At 38.2% G+C, this 20932-nt stretch overlaps 1 protein-coding gene across 4 annotated transcripts in view; it reads left to right on the top strand.

Moving 5' to 3' along the window:
* hth (Meis homeobox homothorax) overlaps positions 1–20932 on the top strand; it is a 385579-nt gene that overhangs the window by 188772 nt on the left and 175875 nt on the right. For all 4 annotated transcript variants that reach the window (XM_074094049.1, XM_074094048.1, XM_074094052.1 and 1 more), the window contains exon 8: positions 18705–18713. In XM_074094049.1, coding sequence (XP_073950150.1) covers positions 18705–18713 — 9 coding nt within the window. The remainder of the gene's footprint in view (positions 1–18704; positions 18714–20932) is intronic.

Here is a 20932-nt window from a genome sequence, read left to right as displayed (position 1 = left end):
GGATTGCGTGTTTGATATTCTTGCGGGCTTTTTGAAGGTTTGTTGTGCCATGTTTGAGTGCCAATATGCCAGGTACCGGTATTAGATCATTTTTGGCGGTATAAACTATAGATAAAGAGCTGGCCAAGTAAATAAAAACTACTTACATACATCTTAGATAGTAACTTGAGAATTGTTAGTAGGTACTCAGCTATGCTTACGAACTTTAGTTTTAGTGTTTTATAAATTCTATTTTTTATATACGACTAGCGACAAACCCTGGCTTTGCACGGGTGCAACTTTTTAAAAGTAAATTAAAATTAAAAAAGTTTATAGTCAAAAGCTATAACTTCACATTTTATTAGCTAGAAAAACGGTCTGTTGTTTGTCTAAGATATATTTACCCAATATTATTTTAGTGGTTAATGAGTAACAGGGAGAAGTGTCTCTGTGCTTAGCGATTTTCCTCTTCTCATGTTGGCTTATGTGTAGGAGTAAGAGGGCATGAATATATGTAAGAAATATATATGTAGCACAAACGTAGCTCTCTTTGCTATCGTTGCAACAAATGCCAAGATCATTTAAGTGAGCCCGTTCTATAAAGTAGCGTTTCCTCATATTTGAGACCTGGTAACAATGCCTCTTAAAAAACTGGTCTCAAACGATCACAACACTCTTAACCTCAAAAACGCAACAACAAAGCACCCACTCGACAACACTTACGCATTGTAATCTCGCTCAAATCGAATAACGACACTCGAGAAAACCGAGTTATTTAGAATCGAGTCCCCCACTAGTCGGTAATCGAATGAGAGACCACTTGCGAACACTTGAGGCCACTGTTACTTTGTTAGGTTTTCGAGGGACGCCTCTAGGGCAGATTATGCAAAAAGCCCCTGCGATTTATGCTGTCTGGGTACGAATCATAGTAACTTTAAGTTGATAACACTTTGCGAACATCCAAATTTACATTCGTATTTGTAATGTAATCTGACGCTCGCATGACGCAGCGAAACTTAAAACAATGCGCCTAAATTTATAGACGGTACAACCTAATCGATTCACAGAAAAGAGGCCTGAGTACTATAAATCGTTTAAAATGCACGCCGCGCCCCGAAAGACGCAATACGCGCGTAAAAATTAAGTACAATGTTACAAGCAAACAATCGATAATTCGGTGCCGAAAACGATACGCGGCCGACACGCCGTTTAATCGAATCGCCTGTCATTCGGCATTCGACCGGCGCTTCACTATTTGAATATTTTGAACATGGAATACTAATGCGTTCAGTTTAGCAAATTGTAACTTATTAATAGGCTCTTGTATTATTTATGATACATGCGACGGGAAATTTGATTTGTGTCGTTGATTCCGTGACGCCGCGTTGCGAGTGACTTTTGTTCTATGCTGATTTTTGACATTGAATTTTACGGGAGAATCGGCTCGGGCGTAATTGTGCTTTTGCGCGTTGATTATACGTGTTTGGCTCGCGCTTTATTCATTGTGCCGTTGATGTTTCAATCAATGCGTTCCGCAATAGCAGTTTATTTGTACGTTTCATTGTGTGATTGTATATTTGTATGTATACAGACTGCTATTTTTTTCATTGATTTATTTGTCAAGCTGAAAGGAATGCATTTATGTTTTAATTATTTGTGTTTTTATTATAAAAAAAGATAGGGTTCCCTTCTGCCGAGATGTCTAGAATCAAACTATCGAATAAGTTAGAGTTTACGTCGCATTGTGTCAGTACAATAATATAATATAATTATTATGATAAGCAAGACGTGGACGAAGAAACTGTTGCGATTGGTCGAATTCTTTGACTCTACGCGTCACTTTTATGGAAGTGTATTCGCTTGAAATCCTTTTTTGACATTTCAATTTCCGATTTTTTTGATTGTCTTTACGTATAAACGAAGCACTCGTCGACGCTGACCATTCACCCTGTAGTCGTTTTGACGCGTGGGCACTCATAATCACATTTACCATTTCTTTCTAGCACCATCTTACTCTATTTGACGCTTAAGCCTCTACGTGTTGGGTCAACATCAGACAGCAAAAAGGACGCAGTTATACGTTAGAAGAGTGAGCACCACTAGCGTGGCGCCGTAACAACTCGATTCGCACTAAGTTGCCTACAATTATAATGTCAGTGATGACAAGTATGGTTTTATCATCATCATCCCAGCCTATATACGTCCCACTGCTGGGCACGTCCTCTCAGAGTGGGAGGACTTGGGCCGTAGTTCCAACGCGGGCCCAGTGCAGATTGGGAACTTCACACACACCATTGAATTGCTTCGCAGGTTTGTGCAGGTTTCCTCACGATGTATTCCTTCACCGTAAACTATGGTTGCGTAACAAAAATGTTCACTTTACGCCACTGGCGAGCACCATCCCTCTCACTCTAAAATATAGCAGCATCCCTCAGATGGGCCAAAGTCAGCCAAAAATGTAGAGCAGGCATTAGACAGTATGGCGTCCGGACTCCGGACTTAGCTTGGGAATGAAGTCAACACCTCTTTCTCCTCGACGGCCTGACCCATACAAAGGCTCATTTCCTTTCCCTGATGAATGAACTGTACTTGTATCATGGAGGTATCTCATTTAACTTCCCATTCATCCACTGACTTTCTCTGTGGCTGTTAAAATTAATTAATATTCGTGGGACACAAGTTTTGGCAGGAGAAAAACTTTAAATATATCGGAAATAGAAACCAAGTTACGTCTACAGTTGGTCCCGAAGCTCTCTCACAAAATTTGTATGAGCTTATTCGAGGCACAGTTTACAACGCCTGAAGTGACAACTTTGCTCTCCTCGTTGAGTTATGACGCGATACTCCTAATGAATGACGTTGTTGTCAACTGTCAAATTAATGACGCTGTTCGAGACACTAGTTTAGACGACGAAACGCACTATCATAATAGAGTCGACATGAAGACATTTGTATTTAATTATAACAGACGGGTTCACGTAAAAATGCTTTGACGTTGCGATTCAAAAGAACGGTTTGTTTTAGTAACAAATTATATTTACGAAAGTTCTTTTTAAACATCGCTTGTTAGAATTTGGATTTCGTAATGGATTTTGAACCGTGTGAAATATTTGGAGTTAGCACCGTTCACCGATACTAACTTCTCGCCAGTATTCATTTGCTACAGTCATTAATTTTTCAACAGGTCATTTATACTTTTTTTTTTATTTAAGAAATGGCTGCCCGCTTAGAATTAAGAATGCCTTGTAGTTCGAGGGAAACTTTCCCAGCTGCACTCGCAAGCTCTCATTATCTGGGGGCACGGCAGTGCCCCCGCCAAGTCGAGCAAAACAAAAACAAAGGCACGGCCGTACCATACTTTTCTCGAAGCCATTCAGGCTATTTTCAACATTTTTCTTTGCGCACAACTAACTGACTTATTACAATTATTATTGCACATTTACTTTATTTTTTAATTAAAAGTGGTTTTTATTCATTATGCTACATAATGATTAAACATTTACTATCGATATCGATCATATACTTGCTTGCCCAACTGTAGTGTCCTCGATCGGAGTGCAGGAGTCGCCGTACTAATTTACCGTTTTTTTTTCGCTCTGGTCACACTCGAAGTTATTTTTATACAAGCTCATAAGCAGGATCATTGCTCAACGCTTAGTGCTTTTAAATCGAACGCTACCAGAGCAGGTGGCAGATGTGTCAAATATCAACATATTTGCAGCGCAAAGGTTCCACTCGGGTGTCTCTGGTACGTGATTTATCTATCAAACTGTACTTAACAAAAATGTTCCTAACATAATTGGACTAAACTCTACAACTATTCCCAAACCGAACCGTGAGAAATACCAACAAACGATTATTTAATTTTGGTTACATTTAAGTATTCTCGAGAACAGATCTTGCCGGATACCGAGATAAAACACTCGAAAGTCGAGATTACATTTTTCTAAATAAATAACCAACGGTGTTATTTACTAAGGCAGCATGGGTGCACAAGAGGTCCCCTGTTCTGTCTCAATGGTGTTTGTTTAAAACACTCCACTCTGAATGGGCCGGGTAAACATGGCTGCAATAATCTGTGACAATACTCCAGATTGTATAAATATGCAACCACTCGATGTCTCTTCGAGTCGAGTTCGATTTGTGGAGGTGTCGTTTGTGTCACATCACTAGTCTTTTTGTTTCTTCTAATATTTTGATTTTTGTCAGTTGTCTGTTGCATTCCATTTTGACTTTCATAACGCGGTCTGTTCCGCTGGTGCATTCTTAAGAAGACAGCAGCAATTAAAACGCGGGTTTAATTGATGTAAGAGTAAAACTAAAAGTACTTTTACAAATATTGTTTTTTTTTCTGAGCTATTCTTGATAAACCTAAGTCAAAATTAAGCTATTTTATCTGCCACAGATATTAAGCATGTAAGACTGTGACGCGTAATCTCTGTTGATTCGCCCTCCATAAACACTGACCATAGATTAGATAGCACCGGATGTCGAGATCACAGAGCATGCATTTGCTCAGCTCCAGCGTTGCCAACCTGATAGAACTTGCTTTCCATTTAACAACACTATCTGTAACGTAAAACAACTTACGTAATGAAACGACTGCAGCGTTTTGTTTCGTTCCAATTCCAAAATGTTTCCTTTTTAAACAAGCCAGCACCTGTTCCCAAATAAAAGCTGCCAGTTACAATCGCTCGAATCGATTTGACAGCAACGCTGTTTAAACAACGCCCTTGTTTGTTAACATATGGCAACAAAACTACATTTTAATGACGTATTAAAAACAAAAAAAAGGTGCGAACATGATCTTCCCATTGTTATTCGAAATTCGAAAATAATCGTAACGCACCGATAATGTGCTAAATTCGAATTACCGGGCGGGCATAGCGTAATTGCTGATCGCACGCGAAGTGTCTATCAAAATTATTTTCGTTTGGGGTCTTTTTTTCTTATGCACCCCTGGTGGCGTGGGGTGCCGTGGGATCTCACCTACGAACGAACACGCAAGCGCGTTAGATAATTGTTTCATTATTCTTCTATTAACTCCACTCTGGCAGTAATTTATCTTGGATTTCGCAGTTTTGCAGCCCTCAGAGATTTCAGAGGGCTTATTTACCCTATACCGTTCACATAATTATATTCCTGATCACCATCAACTTTCACTTTAGCAGAGAGTTTTAGTCAGAAAATATAGTTTCGTCTAATTTTAGTGTCTAGCAGCGACTTTTCGTTGTTTTGGAAGTTAAATATTCAAAGTTCAAAGCAGAAAATTCATAAGAGAACAACGCATCTGTTGAACAACTCCCTTCATCTTACGCACGCAAATCTAGCAAAATAAACCCAATACTCGCGGAGCGAGCAGATTCACACAATCCCACAGTAATAATCATGTGCAAAACTAATTTTAAACAGTTCGAGACACCAAAAAGACGTCGGTTGGTCGTAAAGAGCGCAGTAAAGTCAGGCGCGGTGTAAAAGCAGGCTGGGCGTGGAGGCACGCCCCGCGTTTTAGCCCCGTACGCTGCGAACCGTCTTTATTAACCTCCTCGTGGGTTATGACCTCCGGTTACTATTGCTGTGTAGATAACACCGTTCAGCACTTAGGATTTGATATCAAGGACCATCGGCTACTGTATCATTGATCGCTAATAGCTTTGCTACATCTTGATATTATTCTTGAGGAGCTTCTTGTGGTTTTGTTTCTAAAAAGGAGGACATCATCTTAGAAATAGCTGATCCAGTCTTCTCCAATTTGATAACTATAGTATTGGGAAGGAATCAGATAGATAGTCCATAAAATAAGATAGCTAGAGCTCTAGAGAAAAGTACTTGAAATTTTCATTTAAGAAATTCGTAAATTTTTATTGGTACACTTTTATGATTTGTAAGTATGCCGCCTTTTCCAGCAATGGCTAGGCTACCGTTAAAGTCAATGCAACCACTGTGGCCGCATTCACTTTAATTTTGTTTGCACTTGCTATTTATTTCCCCTTGCATTGCTCGCGTGCAGCGTAATTGCCGGCACCTCCCTCCGCCAGCGCCGATTCATCAAGCAGGGAATGTTTCATTAAGATTTAGATTAAGCATTTTTCTTGCTTAGCTTCAGGAAATGGTTGTCAGATAAACTCATCCACTAGGTTTTTTGTGGCATTTTCGAAAATGAAAAGAAATCGGTGGCATCAAACACGCTACTGTTATTTCCGTCAATGAATTTTAAGTGTATCTCACGTGTCACTAGCATACTTCGGTGTAATTTTTATGCCATTCTATAATAGCTTTCTTTATCTTCCAATAAGTATAAGATTTGCCCCTGGTGTTGTAGATGTTTATGGGCGTAGGTGATCTCTTACCATCAGGAGACCCACTTGCTCGTTTGCCATCCAGTCGAATAAAAAAAAAGCTAACATGAAATTACCAAGCTATTAGCAATTTACAAGCGTATTTTTTTTTCTGAGAGCATAATGACATGTTTCATGTCATTGATGTCACTATTATAAACTTTAACATCATCCAGTAATGTCTCATTTGGCAAACATGACCTTGGCATGACGTTTGTCGTCAAACGGCATGATGACAGTCAATGCGAATTCATTTGACTGTAAACTGTAATATTTCATGCCACGTCCACTGCGAGCTGTCTAAGGAATTACCAGGCTGCCATATCACTGAGAAGTAAACAAGTCTTTGATCTCGTAATTATTACTTTTAGTGCTTTGTGCTCTGCTTCTTGTCACACCTTGGATTTTTTTGATGAGTTCTTCAAATAGAATGACGTGATGCGAACACTGATGAGTTTTGCGTGTTTTTGCATACATGTTACAAAACTGACTGAATTCTTAATGAGTAGGTAGGTTGAACGTAAGTATCTTGTCAACACGTATATTATTACTATAGTATTTGGCTTCCTATTATTACTATACTTGTATCTAAGGGTCATTCATAGATTACGTCAACCCGATTTTGATGATTTTTAGACCCCCTCCGCTCATGTGTTCTATTCACCAGATCCTAAATTTGTTTATAGCGGGCCTCTTAATTTTTTTTGATTACAATGTTGTCTCTGATTTGATTCCTCTCCCAATTCACTGAAGAACCTATTTCTGTCCCAAGAGTTTTTATATGAACGAACATTGTCTTAAAACAAAAAATTGCAAATCTTTGAGCTTTGTCAACTTCTGTTATGGCTTAATTATATTTGGCGGTTAGAGAAAAAGTGTCAAGATCGTAAGTCTTATCTCAGTTATCAAGCTAATCTACTGTTTCTCTGCAAACGTTCGTTTGTTAGCTTACCATGATTAACTCCTGTGCAAAGTAAACAGGGGTACGGGTACAACTAGTTGGTCGAATGATAAAACTTGATAGCCTTTCTGCCTCATTATTAACACATCAAAGACTTAAAAGTACTTCATTTTTACGCTTAACAGAGCCAATGGATTTTTTACACTAATGGCAAGCACCCTAAATTGGAAGTTAGCCAGATTGTAGCGTTCAGGGAGCCCTTTAGGCAGTGAATATCCTTACTTAGCTAGCTTAATACGAATGACATGTGAAACTGCGAGTGCTCTGCGAAAGGCTGCTATGGAAGCTGGATGCGTTGAGCCGAAGACAGGAGGAGAAGAGGACAAGAGGAGGACTATGTCCAGCAATGGACTGCTATAGACTGATGATAAAAGCTCTAGATTTCGAAAGTTTTCCGAAATGGCGATATGGGAATGTCCAAAAACTGTATCGACAGAATTGTTTAATCGGTCGAGAAATATGTTAAGAAGATGACAGCTGCATATCTGGACATGCTGTTATTGAAACGCTTCACGCTAGCTCTTTCAATTATTATTGTTAGGTACTCATGAGTTCAGTGAATGTAAAATCTTTTCCATCGATTTAAGCTTCGTTTTAACGATTTTCCCGGAACAAGAAACATTCCTACTAGATGAACATTTATTTGTTTTCCATAGCACCATTGTTTCAAAGTACCAAGGCGGAAGCATCTAACGGAGTTCTATTTATTATTGCTGCGATATCAAAGGATGTACGACGGAGCGCAGCGGTTCCTAGAACGCGATCGTTCCTTTGTCGTTGGATACAAACGGTCTTCCTAAAATAATTCGGTTATTTTTAATTAGTTACGACTGCATTTTTTTGAGGATATCTACTGAGTTTATGGGGTAACAGTTCATCAGTAATATTGTTGAACGTGTAGCCTAGGGCAAGTGGTGTATAATAAATACATGCTCCAACAATATCATGAGCCTTTATAATTTAAGTGCACAAATTCCTAACACATTAGGGTCTTCATCATGCCTTTTATGAAGACGAGTTTGTATCCAACAAATCCATTTTATGTTTCATTCCCTTACCTCTTTATTTCAACCAATCGCTTGGCGTATTATTCTGGAGAAGAAATGGCGTTCTATGGACAAGATTTTGAGACTGAAACTAGTAGGTAAATTTGTTTACCTGGCGGTTTTATCGAACCACACTTCAGTCTACTCGTCACCACGGCCGCTGTAAAAGGCGTTATTAAGTCCCAAGTCCGTAATGTATTTCGATTACAATATGAATATGACAATGATCTATGTACCTTTGTAGATGACGAATAAAACATTGCATATCAATGACTAACATCGAACATCGAAGATTATAAGTAGAATGACTTAGGTATAGAAAATAAGTTCCCTACTAACTGGTTTGTAGTGTAGTGTCTACTCAGCCATTACGTATTTAGACCATTTCACCGCCAACGTAAGTCAGGACTCAGGATACAGTGGCTTTTAATTTCAAAGTACTGGAGTAATAATCATAAACCATATTAACTGTGTACCCATTGAGAAACTCCTAGGCCATTTCCGTACGTCATTTCATTATGCCATAGACAAGGTTTGCATAAAATTAAGTTTAATAATGAACGAACTAATCGCCGCCCTTCGAACAATGATGGCGTTAATTTGCGCCTTTTGTCCGGTAAAATAGGAAATTTTCATGTTCGGTTGTGGAATGCTATGCCATTTACGTTTTATTACGTTTTTAAATGTAAATCACTGTGCTTTGTATTGAGGCAACTCGTTAAGTTCCTCGTGATTGCATTTTGCGCATCTTCAGTGCTTCCGATTAATCTTCAGCTGAACTGTTTGTTTGTTTGTGTTTTAATTTGTGGCTTCTTAGTAATAAACGCTACAGTTTCAATTAGAAAGAAAAGTAATTAACCGATTTAAAAATAAAAATCAAGCAGGTTACTAGTGACTGTACTAGGAATTCAGAAGCGTGCGGAGCTTTGATACGAGCGTTTAGCGTTGCTCAGAACCGCGTGTTTGTTTGGACGCTGTAAAACTGTTAGGATCGTAAACGGTCGTGTGTGGTCAGCCCTTACGACGAATCCCGACCAGATGGGCCCACATCAAAAGACTCACTGACGATAAAAAGGCGTTAATATGATTTAAAAGTCGGTACTAGAAACCGCAATTCTGTGTAGTTTTTTTGGGTTAGGTACAGCAATTAGTTACAGTGCCATGCAAAGATCGAATGGTAACTTGAGAAGTTTCCGAATGCCGCTGCTCTCAACTTTGATATAATCTACATATGAGCATCATTCTCACACATCTATCTGTTGGTGTGTAAGTAATGCGTCGATTGGTCTAATAATTAAAGTGTTCGCTTTCAGTAATTCGCGTTGCAGAACGTCTGAGTTACTGTGCACTGACAGAACCCAGCCTGCGAACAGCGCGTGCTTGACGACTTCGTTACACCCAATATATTTTCCGTTAACGCAAGGGAAATAACATTCCCATTTTCCAGGTATTTTCCGCACTCCATATTGGCGGGATTTGCCGGAGCCGGGATCATTAGCCTCGACGACGCCTGCCCTCGTATGAGCCCCTGGTACCGCTGAGGGAACTATTGCCGAATTTTCCGGGATTTTCTTATTTTCCACTCCCCTAGTTTGTTTTGTGAAAAACGGGCGGAAAAACAAGGTTTCGGAGCATCGGGGAGGAGTGTGATTACAATTTGCTGTGCAGTTTTTTGGTCCACAGAATACCCATATTTGGAAAGATAATCATCAAATACTGCGGGCACTCACCAATAGAATTGGATAACATTTTGGATTATTTTGCATGATGATATAATTAGTCTTGTTGTATTAAAATAAATTTAAGTACGCAAAATTACCTATTAACTACTCCTATTTACCATAGATGAATCCACAGGAAACAATAATATCTATGGCTAAATCAATGGCACATACCACATATTACATAATAAAGTGGACTAATGGACAGGACGAATAATATAATGAATTAAGGACGCAGAGGACCGTTGGTTGTGGCTTTCTTTGGAGGGGGCCTATAGTTATCTAGTACACTGTATTTTGGCTGACCGTCAAAATCAATATTCCTTGATGATAATAAAATATATACACAGTGTTATTTTTGATTTCTGTTAACTTTAGGCGGACATTCAGGTCAAGTAAAATTAATTTGTCCTAGGCTAATTAATTAATTATTGCCTACACTAACTGGTTAAAAAGTGTTTTTAATTAACACATATATAGCAAAAGAAGTTTAAAAAATACAGTTTCGGTTCATTGGTATAAGAGTGTCATTTTTAGGGTACCGGAGCCAAAATGGCAAAAACGGAACCCTGATAGTTTCGCCATGTCTGTGTGTCTGTCTGTCTGTCCGTCCGCAGCATTACTCAGGGACTATCAATGCTAGAAAGCTGTAAAATGCCGACAAAGTGGTACAATAAAAAAACAAAAAAATATTTTTTAGGGTACCTCACATAGACGTAAAGTGGGGGTGTTTTTTTTCTCATCCAACCCTATATTGTGGGGTATCGTTGGATAGGTCTTTTAAAACCATTAGGGGTTTGCTAAGACGATTTTTCGATTTAGTGATTTTTTTGCGAAATATTAAACTTAAAAGTGCAAATTTTCATTAAAATCGAGTGTCCCACCCCCACCCCTTCTAAAATCTGAACCGGAGAAATTGAAAAAATTCAGGATGGTAGTAAGTATATGAAACTTACAAGGAAAACTATAACGGTTAAGGTTGCTTGAGAATTACCTAAGTAGTTTTAGGGGCTGTTTCGCCATCCATTGATTAGTGTTAACTGACGGTTAAATGCGATGCCGTGACTATTTGTTTGTTCGAATAAACGGAGACGGCATCACATTGGCCCGTCAGTTAACACTAAAATCAATGGTGAAACAGCCCCTAAGAGTAAATAGCAGCCTTAAGTATAAAATATACCTAAACTTGGAAGATTCCGTGTAAAATACGAAATCCTTAGAAAAGTATTACTGATTTTTTTCGTTCGGAACCCTATTTTGGGCGTGTCCGACACGCTCTTGGCCGGTTTTACCAACTGACAGAACACTAAAAAATCATCTAAAATCAAGATCATTCCAATCAAAATCATTGGTCTCTGTTTCCAAAAGTGGCTCGTTCGTGCAAACTCGAACCCGAGATAATCAATAGCAATAATAACTGAGCAATTATAAGCGGCACTAATACTCCATTATCAAACGTCTGCGGCACCCGGGATCGCGGGCGTTATTAACCGGGATTACCGGATCCCTATCCGGATCCCCGGATGCGGGGATTTGCTCGGATCCCGGCCGGTGGAAATGATATAAGGCACGGTTTTTGCACGGTTACCGATGTTTTTTCGTTACGCTCGGATTTGGGTGATGCGTGGAGACATACATGCATCGCTTTTGGTTATATGAGTTTTCTTTGGCTTAGAAATTCAGAAGCATATTGTTTTTATTTTCAGTCATCCATTTTTTAGGGTTCCGGAGCAAAAATGGCAAAAACGGAACCCGCTTATAGTTTCGCCATGTCTGTCTGTCTGTCCGTCCGTCCGCGGCTTTGCTCGGGGACTATCAATGCTAGAAAGCTGTAATTTTGCACGGATATATATGTAAACTATGCCGACAAAATGGTAAAATTAAAAATCAAATTTTTTTAGGGTACCTCCCATAGACGTAAAGTGGGAGTGTTTTTTTTTTCTCATCCAACCCTGTAGTGTGGGGTATCGTTGGATAGGTCTTTTAAAACCATTAGGGGTTTGCTAAGACGATTTTACGATTCAGTGATGTTGCGAAATATTCAACTTTAAAGTGCAAATTTCCATTAAAATCGAGCTTTTATTCTTAGTGCCAAGGAATTGAGTGGCAGAATACTTTGATTGTGTCAGCTATTATTGGTGCTGGTGTGGTGACTGTACCTACATACTACCATTAATGTAAAAGAAGTAAAAACCAATTATTATTAACTATCAAAACGAACTCTTTCACCCCAGTCTTGACAGTAACCAAACTTCCCTGTCCCAAGGGGACAAAATCGAAAATCCCAACGGAAAAACTAATGTACAAGCCTTGTACCTCACCGTGGCGATACCAGGGGTACATAGATGTCGCGTAGGTCGAATCCCATGGTATCGGCGAACAAGCGATCGCACTTACGCGTCAGCGCTATCATATCGCGCAGTATCAGTCAGTCGCGTCGCTGCATTAGCTCTGTCGCCGCGCCGATAAATCTTGCCAAGCCATGCGAGCCCGGTACTTTCAATATAAAATTAATGTGCTATGTGAATTAAATACAACGTTTTTATATAAATACTAGCTTTATATAAGTACTTGTCAAAAGTACCACAAGTTACCTACCTAAGTATAAGTTAGGTAGTTATTTTATAGTTACGTTTTATTTACTTCTATTATGTACAAGAAAAGTCTACTGTTCGGTGTGGTTCGGTCTAGAAAAAAATACAATAGATGCGGAACATACACTTTATTTTTTTTACTGCAGATTGATTTTTTATTTTAGACAACCGGATAGCCAAGTGGTTGGACAACCTGACTACGAGACATGAGGTCCCGGGTTCGATACCCGGTCGGGACAGATGTTTGTATGAATAATACGAATGTTTGTTCTCGAGTTTTGGCTTGGACGTTTACACACATAAACATCGCGCTTGTATTCCCAAACGAGGTAGGCCACAAATTTGTGCCTCTGGGAGAGGACAGGTTAATAAGTGTTTTTTTTTTTCAAGCAAGAATTCTGGTCCAACTAAAAAAAGGGTATATTAGGTACAATAAAATTAAATAAGCTAAAACTTAAGTATGTATTCATGTTTAAGTATGTATATCTACATATATAAATATGTTTATCTGTAGCCTACTACCCATAGAACAAGCATTAATAAAATGGTCTCGTGACATTTACATATTTATTTATTACTTTTGTGCCCTATGCCTCATACGACTTCGTTGAGCGAATTGTATGGGCGGGGAGAAAGAAAGAAGACATTTATTCTCTAATACGGAAGAATTGACACATTAACACACAAATAAACAAAAAAAATACATGAAAATAGTAACATACTTAATACACAATTTTGTGTGTCCCCGCAAAAGCGAAACGGGAGCGTTGGAATATTGTGGGAGGCAACCGACATTTTGGAAAACGTTTGTAGATCTTCTGTAAAATAAATAAAATAAAAATAAAAAATGATTTATTGTACAATCAACTTGAAGCGAAATACAATGTTCAATGAGCATGGAAAGTTTGTACAGAGAAGTCGCGAGAAAACAGAAAACCTGGCCACACTGGCTTGAGTGTATATTATAAATACGGGTCTTACGGCCCAAGACTGCGGCCCCAAGAATCTGACCCTTCAGGTCAGGTGTGTGGAAGAGTGCGTCAAGCCGGCGCAGGCGCAGCTATTATTGTATATAAGCCGCTTATTAAGACTGACTCCCACTCGCCGCGCTGGCGAGGCACGCAACGGCGTTAGGGTTGTTTCACATGACTAACTTGAATAGAAAATACTTACAATAAATTTTATGCAACAGTTGTATGAGTCGAAAAAGCGAGTGGCGTAGGTTGTGATGTGAGCGTAGCGAGTAATACCTAGTAATAATAGTGATTAATAAAGCTGATTAAAACAGTAGTAAAGATATCGGATTCGATGTGGGGAGGGATTTTTTAAAAACACGGTTTACCGGTTGACCGATATAACTTTAATTTATGATTAATTTAAATGCGGTGACGACTTTCATGGCGAGGTAATTTAGGTACATAGTAAGCAAAACCTAAAACAGGCACGCAGGAAAAAAATACAAGATGATTCATCGCTTTACAGCGATTTCTTCCAGTTCCTGCTTAGTAAAAACGAGCTTGGCAGTGCGACACTATACTAATATAAAGAAAAACAAATGCCAAGTAAAAATATGTAAATACCTTCAAACAATCTTGATCGAAATAGGTAATAAATTGATGTGAGACCGCTAAATTCTTAAAAAGTGACATTAAAAAAATATAGGTACTAGAACTTTGAAGGTAGATCTCGTGTCCTCTTACAATTACCTCGAGTTAAATTAACGAAATTTGAGCGATATTAAAAAATAAAATGCTTGCTTATTTGTCAAAAAGTTCGTGCTATGTTGCTCTAGTATTATTTATGGAGAATTAAAACGCTATTTTCATGTAAACTTGGCGAAATTATTACGTTAAAAACATGGTGGAGTGCGTTGACATGACATTGCATGTTTTACAAGAACTCTCATACAAACGAAGTAATACAATAGTTCAAATAAATTAGCCCTCAGTGGCTCAATCTTTTTAATAATCAGAAAGGGCACTGCATAACATAGAGAAAATTTGTTGTACATAATGTATGCTTCGTAATTTAAAGGTTAAAAATAAAATAGAAAAACATTCAGCGAAAATATATTCGGAGAGCTTTCAGCACGCAACCAGAATGAGGGTAGTTTGTTAGGCTAGTTATTGAACAATGGTTAAATCACTGATTGTGTCTAATTAAAATTTCGGGATTTTAGTAAATTCTTATGAGAATTCCCTAAAAATACATATTTCGAGATTTTATACCGATCTCGTACGAATATCGGCATAAAAAGTGGTAAGAGATCACCACCACCCATAAACATCTGCAACACCAGGGGTATTGCAGACGCGTTGCCAACCTAGAGGCCTAAGATGGCCTCACGTGCCAGTAATTTTACCGGCTGTCTTACTCTCCACGCCGAAACACAACAGTGCAAGCACTGCTGCTTCACGGCAGGATTAGCGAGCAAGATGGTGGTAGCAATCCGGGCGGACCTTGTACAAGGTCCTACCACCTGCAAAAAGCTTTCAGATGTTAAGTTCCAGGTGTCCAGATTTTAATTCCAAATTTCATCACAATCTGTGTAGCCGTTTTAACGTGAATTAGTAACAAACCCTTGGTAACATGTTTTAGACTGGGTCAAGTAGATAAGTACATATTTTTGTACTTTAATCCAATTATGACCCGCACTGTAGCACACCTGGGCGTTTTCAAAAAAAAGTTGTACCTTTTCTTCCAAAAAATATTTTTATACAAATTTTATGAGTTAGTTTTGTGACGCCCATACCGAGTGTATGAAAAAAAACGTCACAAAACTGTCATTTTTGCTTGGGATTTTTTTTAAACTATTGGAATCGATTGTGCTCTTGATTCTGAGTGGGAAAAACCATATTTTTTTTAAATTGAAAAAAAAAGGAACACTTTTTGTGGAAATGCCCACCTACGTATACATATTCTGTATTTTTTCACCGAGTCTCCCCTTTAATGTAAGCCAGCGTCATGTGAGCTGCGCGCGCGCAGTAAGTGGAATCATACGTACATTTCCAAGTACGACTGCGTCACAGGCCCGGTGCGCCGCTGGCCAGCCTAACGGACCGGTAATTGGCGGTTAACATGTATTCATTTAAATCCTTTTAAATTTTCAATGTACTTTGCAAATAGCTGAATTTTCTTTAGTGTTCAGGTTTAGCTTTACACGCACGATTGATGGATGTTTAAGAGTTGCTATCAGGGTACGATAGGTGATTTTATTTTGTTTAATCGACTCCCATTCGATTGTTGTTATACATTGGTTGCGGTAGCTTGAAATGAATGGTTCAGCAGACACGGAACGGTTCAGTAGTTTAATAGCTCGACTGACTGGCTCATCACCGCCTAGCTTTTGGAATTAGTACTTAAAGCTGAAAACTTAATGATGTGACAAGGAATAATGATGGATAACTTCCTTACCGTGCGGCTGCATCAGTGCGAAGTCACGTGTAACATAGCAGTCTTTATCGCAAATCCAGAATAACAGCTAGACTATAGTAATTGTATATCAAGAATCAGCCTTTCTCTATGCAAATATATAATGAGGAGAAGCGGGCGCGTCAGATAAGCACGCGACGTGTCTGCGACAGCGATGTCCTGGGACGAGATAAATGTTAACTTTCCAACATGCTTGGAGGATTTAACACATCCCTATGCTGTTATGTTATCCTGGTACATTGGGACTGCTATTTTGATCACTATCTTCAGTTTTTAGGGATCGGTAACCACGAGATGCCAGTGTAACCCTATAGCGTACTAGTATATCAGTCCGTCTGTCGTCTGTATTGATATGCCCATAATAGGAAAACACTGGAAATTTTCAGTATGCCGTTATAATGGCCGCCGGAACAGCGAACTTAAAAAAATGAAGTTTTAAAGAATCCCAATACAAAAATTTATTATTTGTAAGTTTTTTTTCGGCTCTATGTTATTAGTAAGATATCGACTCACGCTTCGATGTGGATATATCATACATCCATGTTACTTCTCAAGCTAAGAATCTGAATGGATGGATTGGGAATAACACATAGATTAATTTCATTCCGAAATTCCCACGCAATCGACATAAAATCCCAAACTCTCAACCACTAACAGTAAATTTAGTAACATAATGGCGTGGGTGCAACGTTATGGAGATAATATTGTATTTTTTCCACTGAAATTTGCCGAATCCAAGAGATTTAATAGTACTGCCAGATCCCATCACACGCGAGGAATGCCGCGAGTAAAGAATAGTCAAAACATCCACGTAGGGTTAACGTATAACTATTTGCGGTGCAACCGGGCGGTGCATCATGGAATGTAAATAGAATCAAGCGCCGAGCACGCTCTGCGGATAAAAACGCCTTTAATTATTGAAAGGAACATCCGCGTTGGGTGCTCCTCACGACACAACACCAGAGAGGCAGGCGAAGCTAGATGCAGCAATACCATCAGAAGTATGCTCGGTTTTAGAATAGGGCCCATCTCTCCCACGCACGGGTACAGGCCCACTGCGAAGTTCAAAATTGGAATTCCGTATCTTACCGTCCCGCTGTGAGTGAGATTGACTACGATACGAACTTTCCCAGATCAAAAAATCAAAAATCCGGAGAAAATTCCTGACATTTGATGAAAATTCCGGACTTTCTTGTTTTAATATTAATGTCGTTATGCATCGTGCATAAACAAAGCAAATTTTCGTTCGAATTTTTACCGGCGCGCGCGGATAACTGTAGAAATTAAGAAATTCACTTAATTGTAGAAATTCCGGACGTTTTAAGACTCCTCCCGTATTTCGGACAAAGACTATATTTCCGGACTTATCCGAAAAATTTCGGACGTATGGCAACCCTACCCAGAACGCAGCACGGAGAACCGATGGTCGTTAGGGCCGAAAAGCGCTCGAATAGAGACTGTTATTCGCAGTAGTTCTTTAGGCAGTACAAAAAAGGATAATTATTAATTATTAGTATGAAAAGAAATGAAATTAAGGAACTACTGCGAATAATCCACTGTGACAACTGTACACCAAATTTAAAGTTTCTAGGAAATCTGAAAGTACTCCATGTTTTGATTTACTGGGAATTTGTTTAGAAACACCTTTTATAAATGACGAGGGCTATCGCGTATGAATTCGCCAGAGGCGCTAGTGTAGCGTGAGGTCTCCGAAATGACAAATCTCATAGTTTTTGTGTGAGCTACGCGGTTTTATTTATAATTAGAATAATTTTGTGAATATTTTGCATTACCTGAAATAAATTTGGCAATTTGCGATAAGGGGCAATGAATGTTTGTGTTTTGAGACAGTTTTGTCTTTCGAAAACTTTTGTCCTCCCTTTTTTCCCGAACAAAACGGGACTACGCAAGACTGCGGTTGCTCGATATTTTTATGGTACGGTTTTAAAATGTATTAAATATGATTTTAATTTAACTTTGTTTTCACGCCCGTAATAACAGACTTTGAAAGCCACACTTAAAAACCTCACGCAACAGTGACGCCATCTAGTAAGACCAAAAACTAATGCTCTTCTTACGTGCCTTGTATTTATTTTGAGTAGATAAAACTTATCGCAGTACCTACAAAAAAAACCTGAAATGAAGTGTTCTAAAAATTATCACAAATTATCCGCTGGTATCAGAGAGGGCCCTATCTTATCGTGACAGATCCTGATATGTTGACAGACGATTGACAGGGTCGTTTGACAGTTGACTGATGGAGTCTGTTCTTAATATAGAGTTGAATGAAAAATATATGATGTAAAAGGCGAGGTTTTCAGAAAATGTTGCAAGCGTGATATATTTGACTTGAGCAAGGTAATTTTGTCACTCATAGACTCCAAAGACAAGATTTTCAATACCCAATGTACTGAAATATGCCGACTTCAATGGAATATTTATTACTGTTTTTTTTTTTAATTAGGATGTTAACGATCTTACCAAATTTATTACTCTTTGAATTTTTATTTCACTAAGATTTTGTTTAATTACTTTTTTGACTAGTTATAAAACATTTTTGAACTATTTGTCAGCCAATAAAATCACGTGATTTTCTATAATGAGAACTAACAATATCTTTTCTTTTGTTACAGATGCAATGGGTGAGTTAAAATCACAGGAGAACAGCACTAAATCATTCGTCATCATAAACATCGGAGTTAACAAAAATTTCAATCTCCATAAAACTCGAAAAATCATTACGGAAAGAACTCATAATTTTTTTAATATTTTATACGCAAAATAAGTCAACTCGAAGACTAGGAGCGCATGAGACCGCAGGGGATTCGCCAAGCGTCATAAACTTTGATTGGGTCATTAAAGCATGTTAATTTATTAGCGTTCGAACGCACCAATCATAAAAACAAACCAAAAATAAGCTTTAACTTTTTAAACTTATGGTTGAATCTCCGTCGTGACGCGTTCTGAGTTTTATCACGTTTCGGAAGGGAAAGTGGCGCGTGTAATCGAAAATCACCTTTGCCGTAATTAAACTCACGGCGCAGTGTAAAGTGACACGGGGTGAAAAAACATTTTTATTTATTGCGCTTCGATTGCTTCGGTGTTTAAATATTGGGAGAAATGCTGTTCGCAGAAATATGGTTCATAAACTTGATGAAACATACTAACTAAATTGAACAAAATGCAGAAAATATAATACAAAATAAACTAGGTATAATTTTCAAACAATACACTATCACAGATTCACAGCACAAAAACTCTTCCAAAATTAAATGAATAGGCATTCCAATTTCGAAATTGAAACGTTCGTTTAAATTTTAAATATCGAATGAAAAATTCGTACAATGGATTCCATGCCCGTTTCCCGGTGCGACACATAAATAAATTAAAAACTAACAATCAATCGAACATGAAAACACACTTCGCTAATTATCATAAAATATGGATGGTGGAAATTGAAGTTCTTTCGTGTTTCTCTGTGGTAGTATGAGGGAACGAGAGGCAACATTTTTTCAAGTCGTTGATTTGTTCACGTCGGTATCGGTCGGTTATTAATTACTGGTATAATGAGCTTTGTTTCGTTATGAACAATTCTGATCTGAGAGGCTGAATGCATTGAAGGGTTCTGTTTTTTTCATGTATTTCGGTATTCATTTGAATGAAATTTTAAATGGTTAGCTGCACTCATATTTATAAAAAGTTACAAATCTGCTATATTATATATATATGGATATAACTAGCTGTTGCCGGCGGCTTCGCCCCCGTGGAATTCGGTTATCGCGCGCTGTTCCCTCGGGAACTGTGCATTTTTTCTGGATAAAGGTAGCCTATTGTCCCATAAACTATCTCCATGCCAAAAATCACGTCCGATCCGTCGCTCCGTTTCGATGTGAAAGACGGACAAACATACACACAAACACACACACTTTCGCATTTATAATATTAGTAAGTAGTAAGTATGGATGTGTCTGGTTATGGCGAATATCGTAGTAACATAAATGTAGACAAATTTTGTATAGTTTCATGTTCTACAAGAATTGAAAAAAGAGAGCTCATACGTAAAGTCGAAAAAGGTTGTTTTCTAAATGTTGCTAGCTCAAAAATATTAGATTGTTGCACCAAGCAAAAGGTTATTTATTAGTGTATACCGAGTGGCAATTGGAGCCCGAGCGTGTTAGCGAGGGCTTTAAAAAGCACGAGGGCAATATAAATTACTTAATGCGAGGTGCATAATCTGCTTTTCTTTCAACTATTACAGGAATAGTAGACGAAAAAAAACTCATGCTAAACAATTAATATGAAAGAAATGTCACTAGCACTCGATGATTCCATTTTTGTAAGTTTATATTCGCACTATCGAAAAATGTCCACGGAAAATTCGCAAAATTCCCACCAATTTTTTTTTAATTTCTTAATTTTTTTTTGGCAGAGTTAGTATATATAGCAGATATTTTTACCCGCAATCTGTCTAATTTCGGATGAGCGCCAGGTTGGCCAACCAAACACACAAAGTTTTTTTTTAAATATACTTCAAATAAACGGCTGCTTACTATATTTGGTAGGATTGGTAGCAACAATTTTTTGTACGCAATCTATCAAATTTCATAAGACCATCAGGTTGACCAACCTAATACTAGATTTTTTTACACTATGCAGACTAATTTTATAGCAAAAATACCTACCTGTGTTACCTCTTTGGTCGTGGTTTAATAAATGTCTAAAACAATGCAGTAAAGGATTTTCATACATTTTTTCTGCTCTAGAGCAGAAAAGTCCCGCTTTGTGCTGGGTATTTAATGCGGTTATGATGAAATTAAAGCATAGTTGGAAGAAAAAAAAATTTCTTCACGAAGGTATCATC

This window comes from Choristoneura fumiferana, chromosome 11, assembly GCF_025370935.1.
Source record: "Choristoneura fumiferana chromosome 11, NRCan_CFum_1, whole genome shotgun sequence".
Lineage (NCBI taxonomy): Eukaryota > Metazoa > Arthropoda > Insecta > Lepidoptera > Tortricidae > Choristoneura > Choristoneura fumiferana.
The sequence above is the reverse complement of the archived record's forward strand: the minus strand, read 5'-3'. Positions and strand labels throughout refer to the sequence as shown.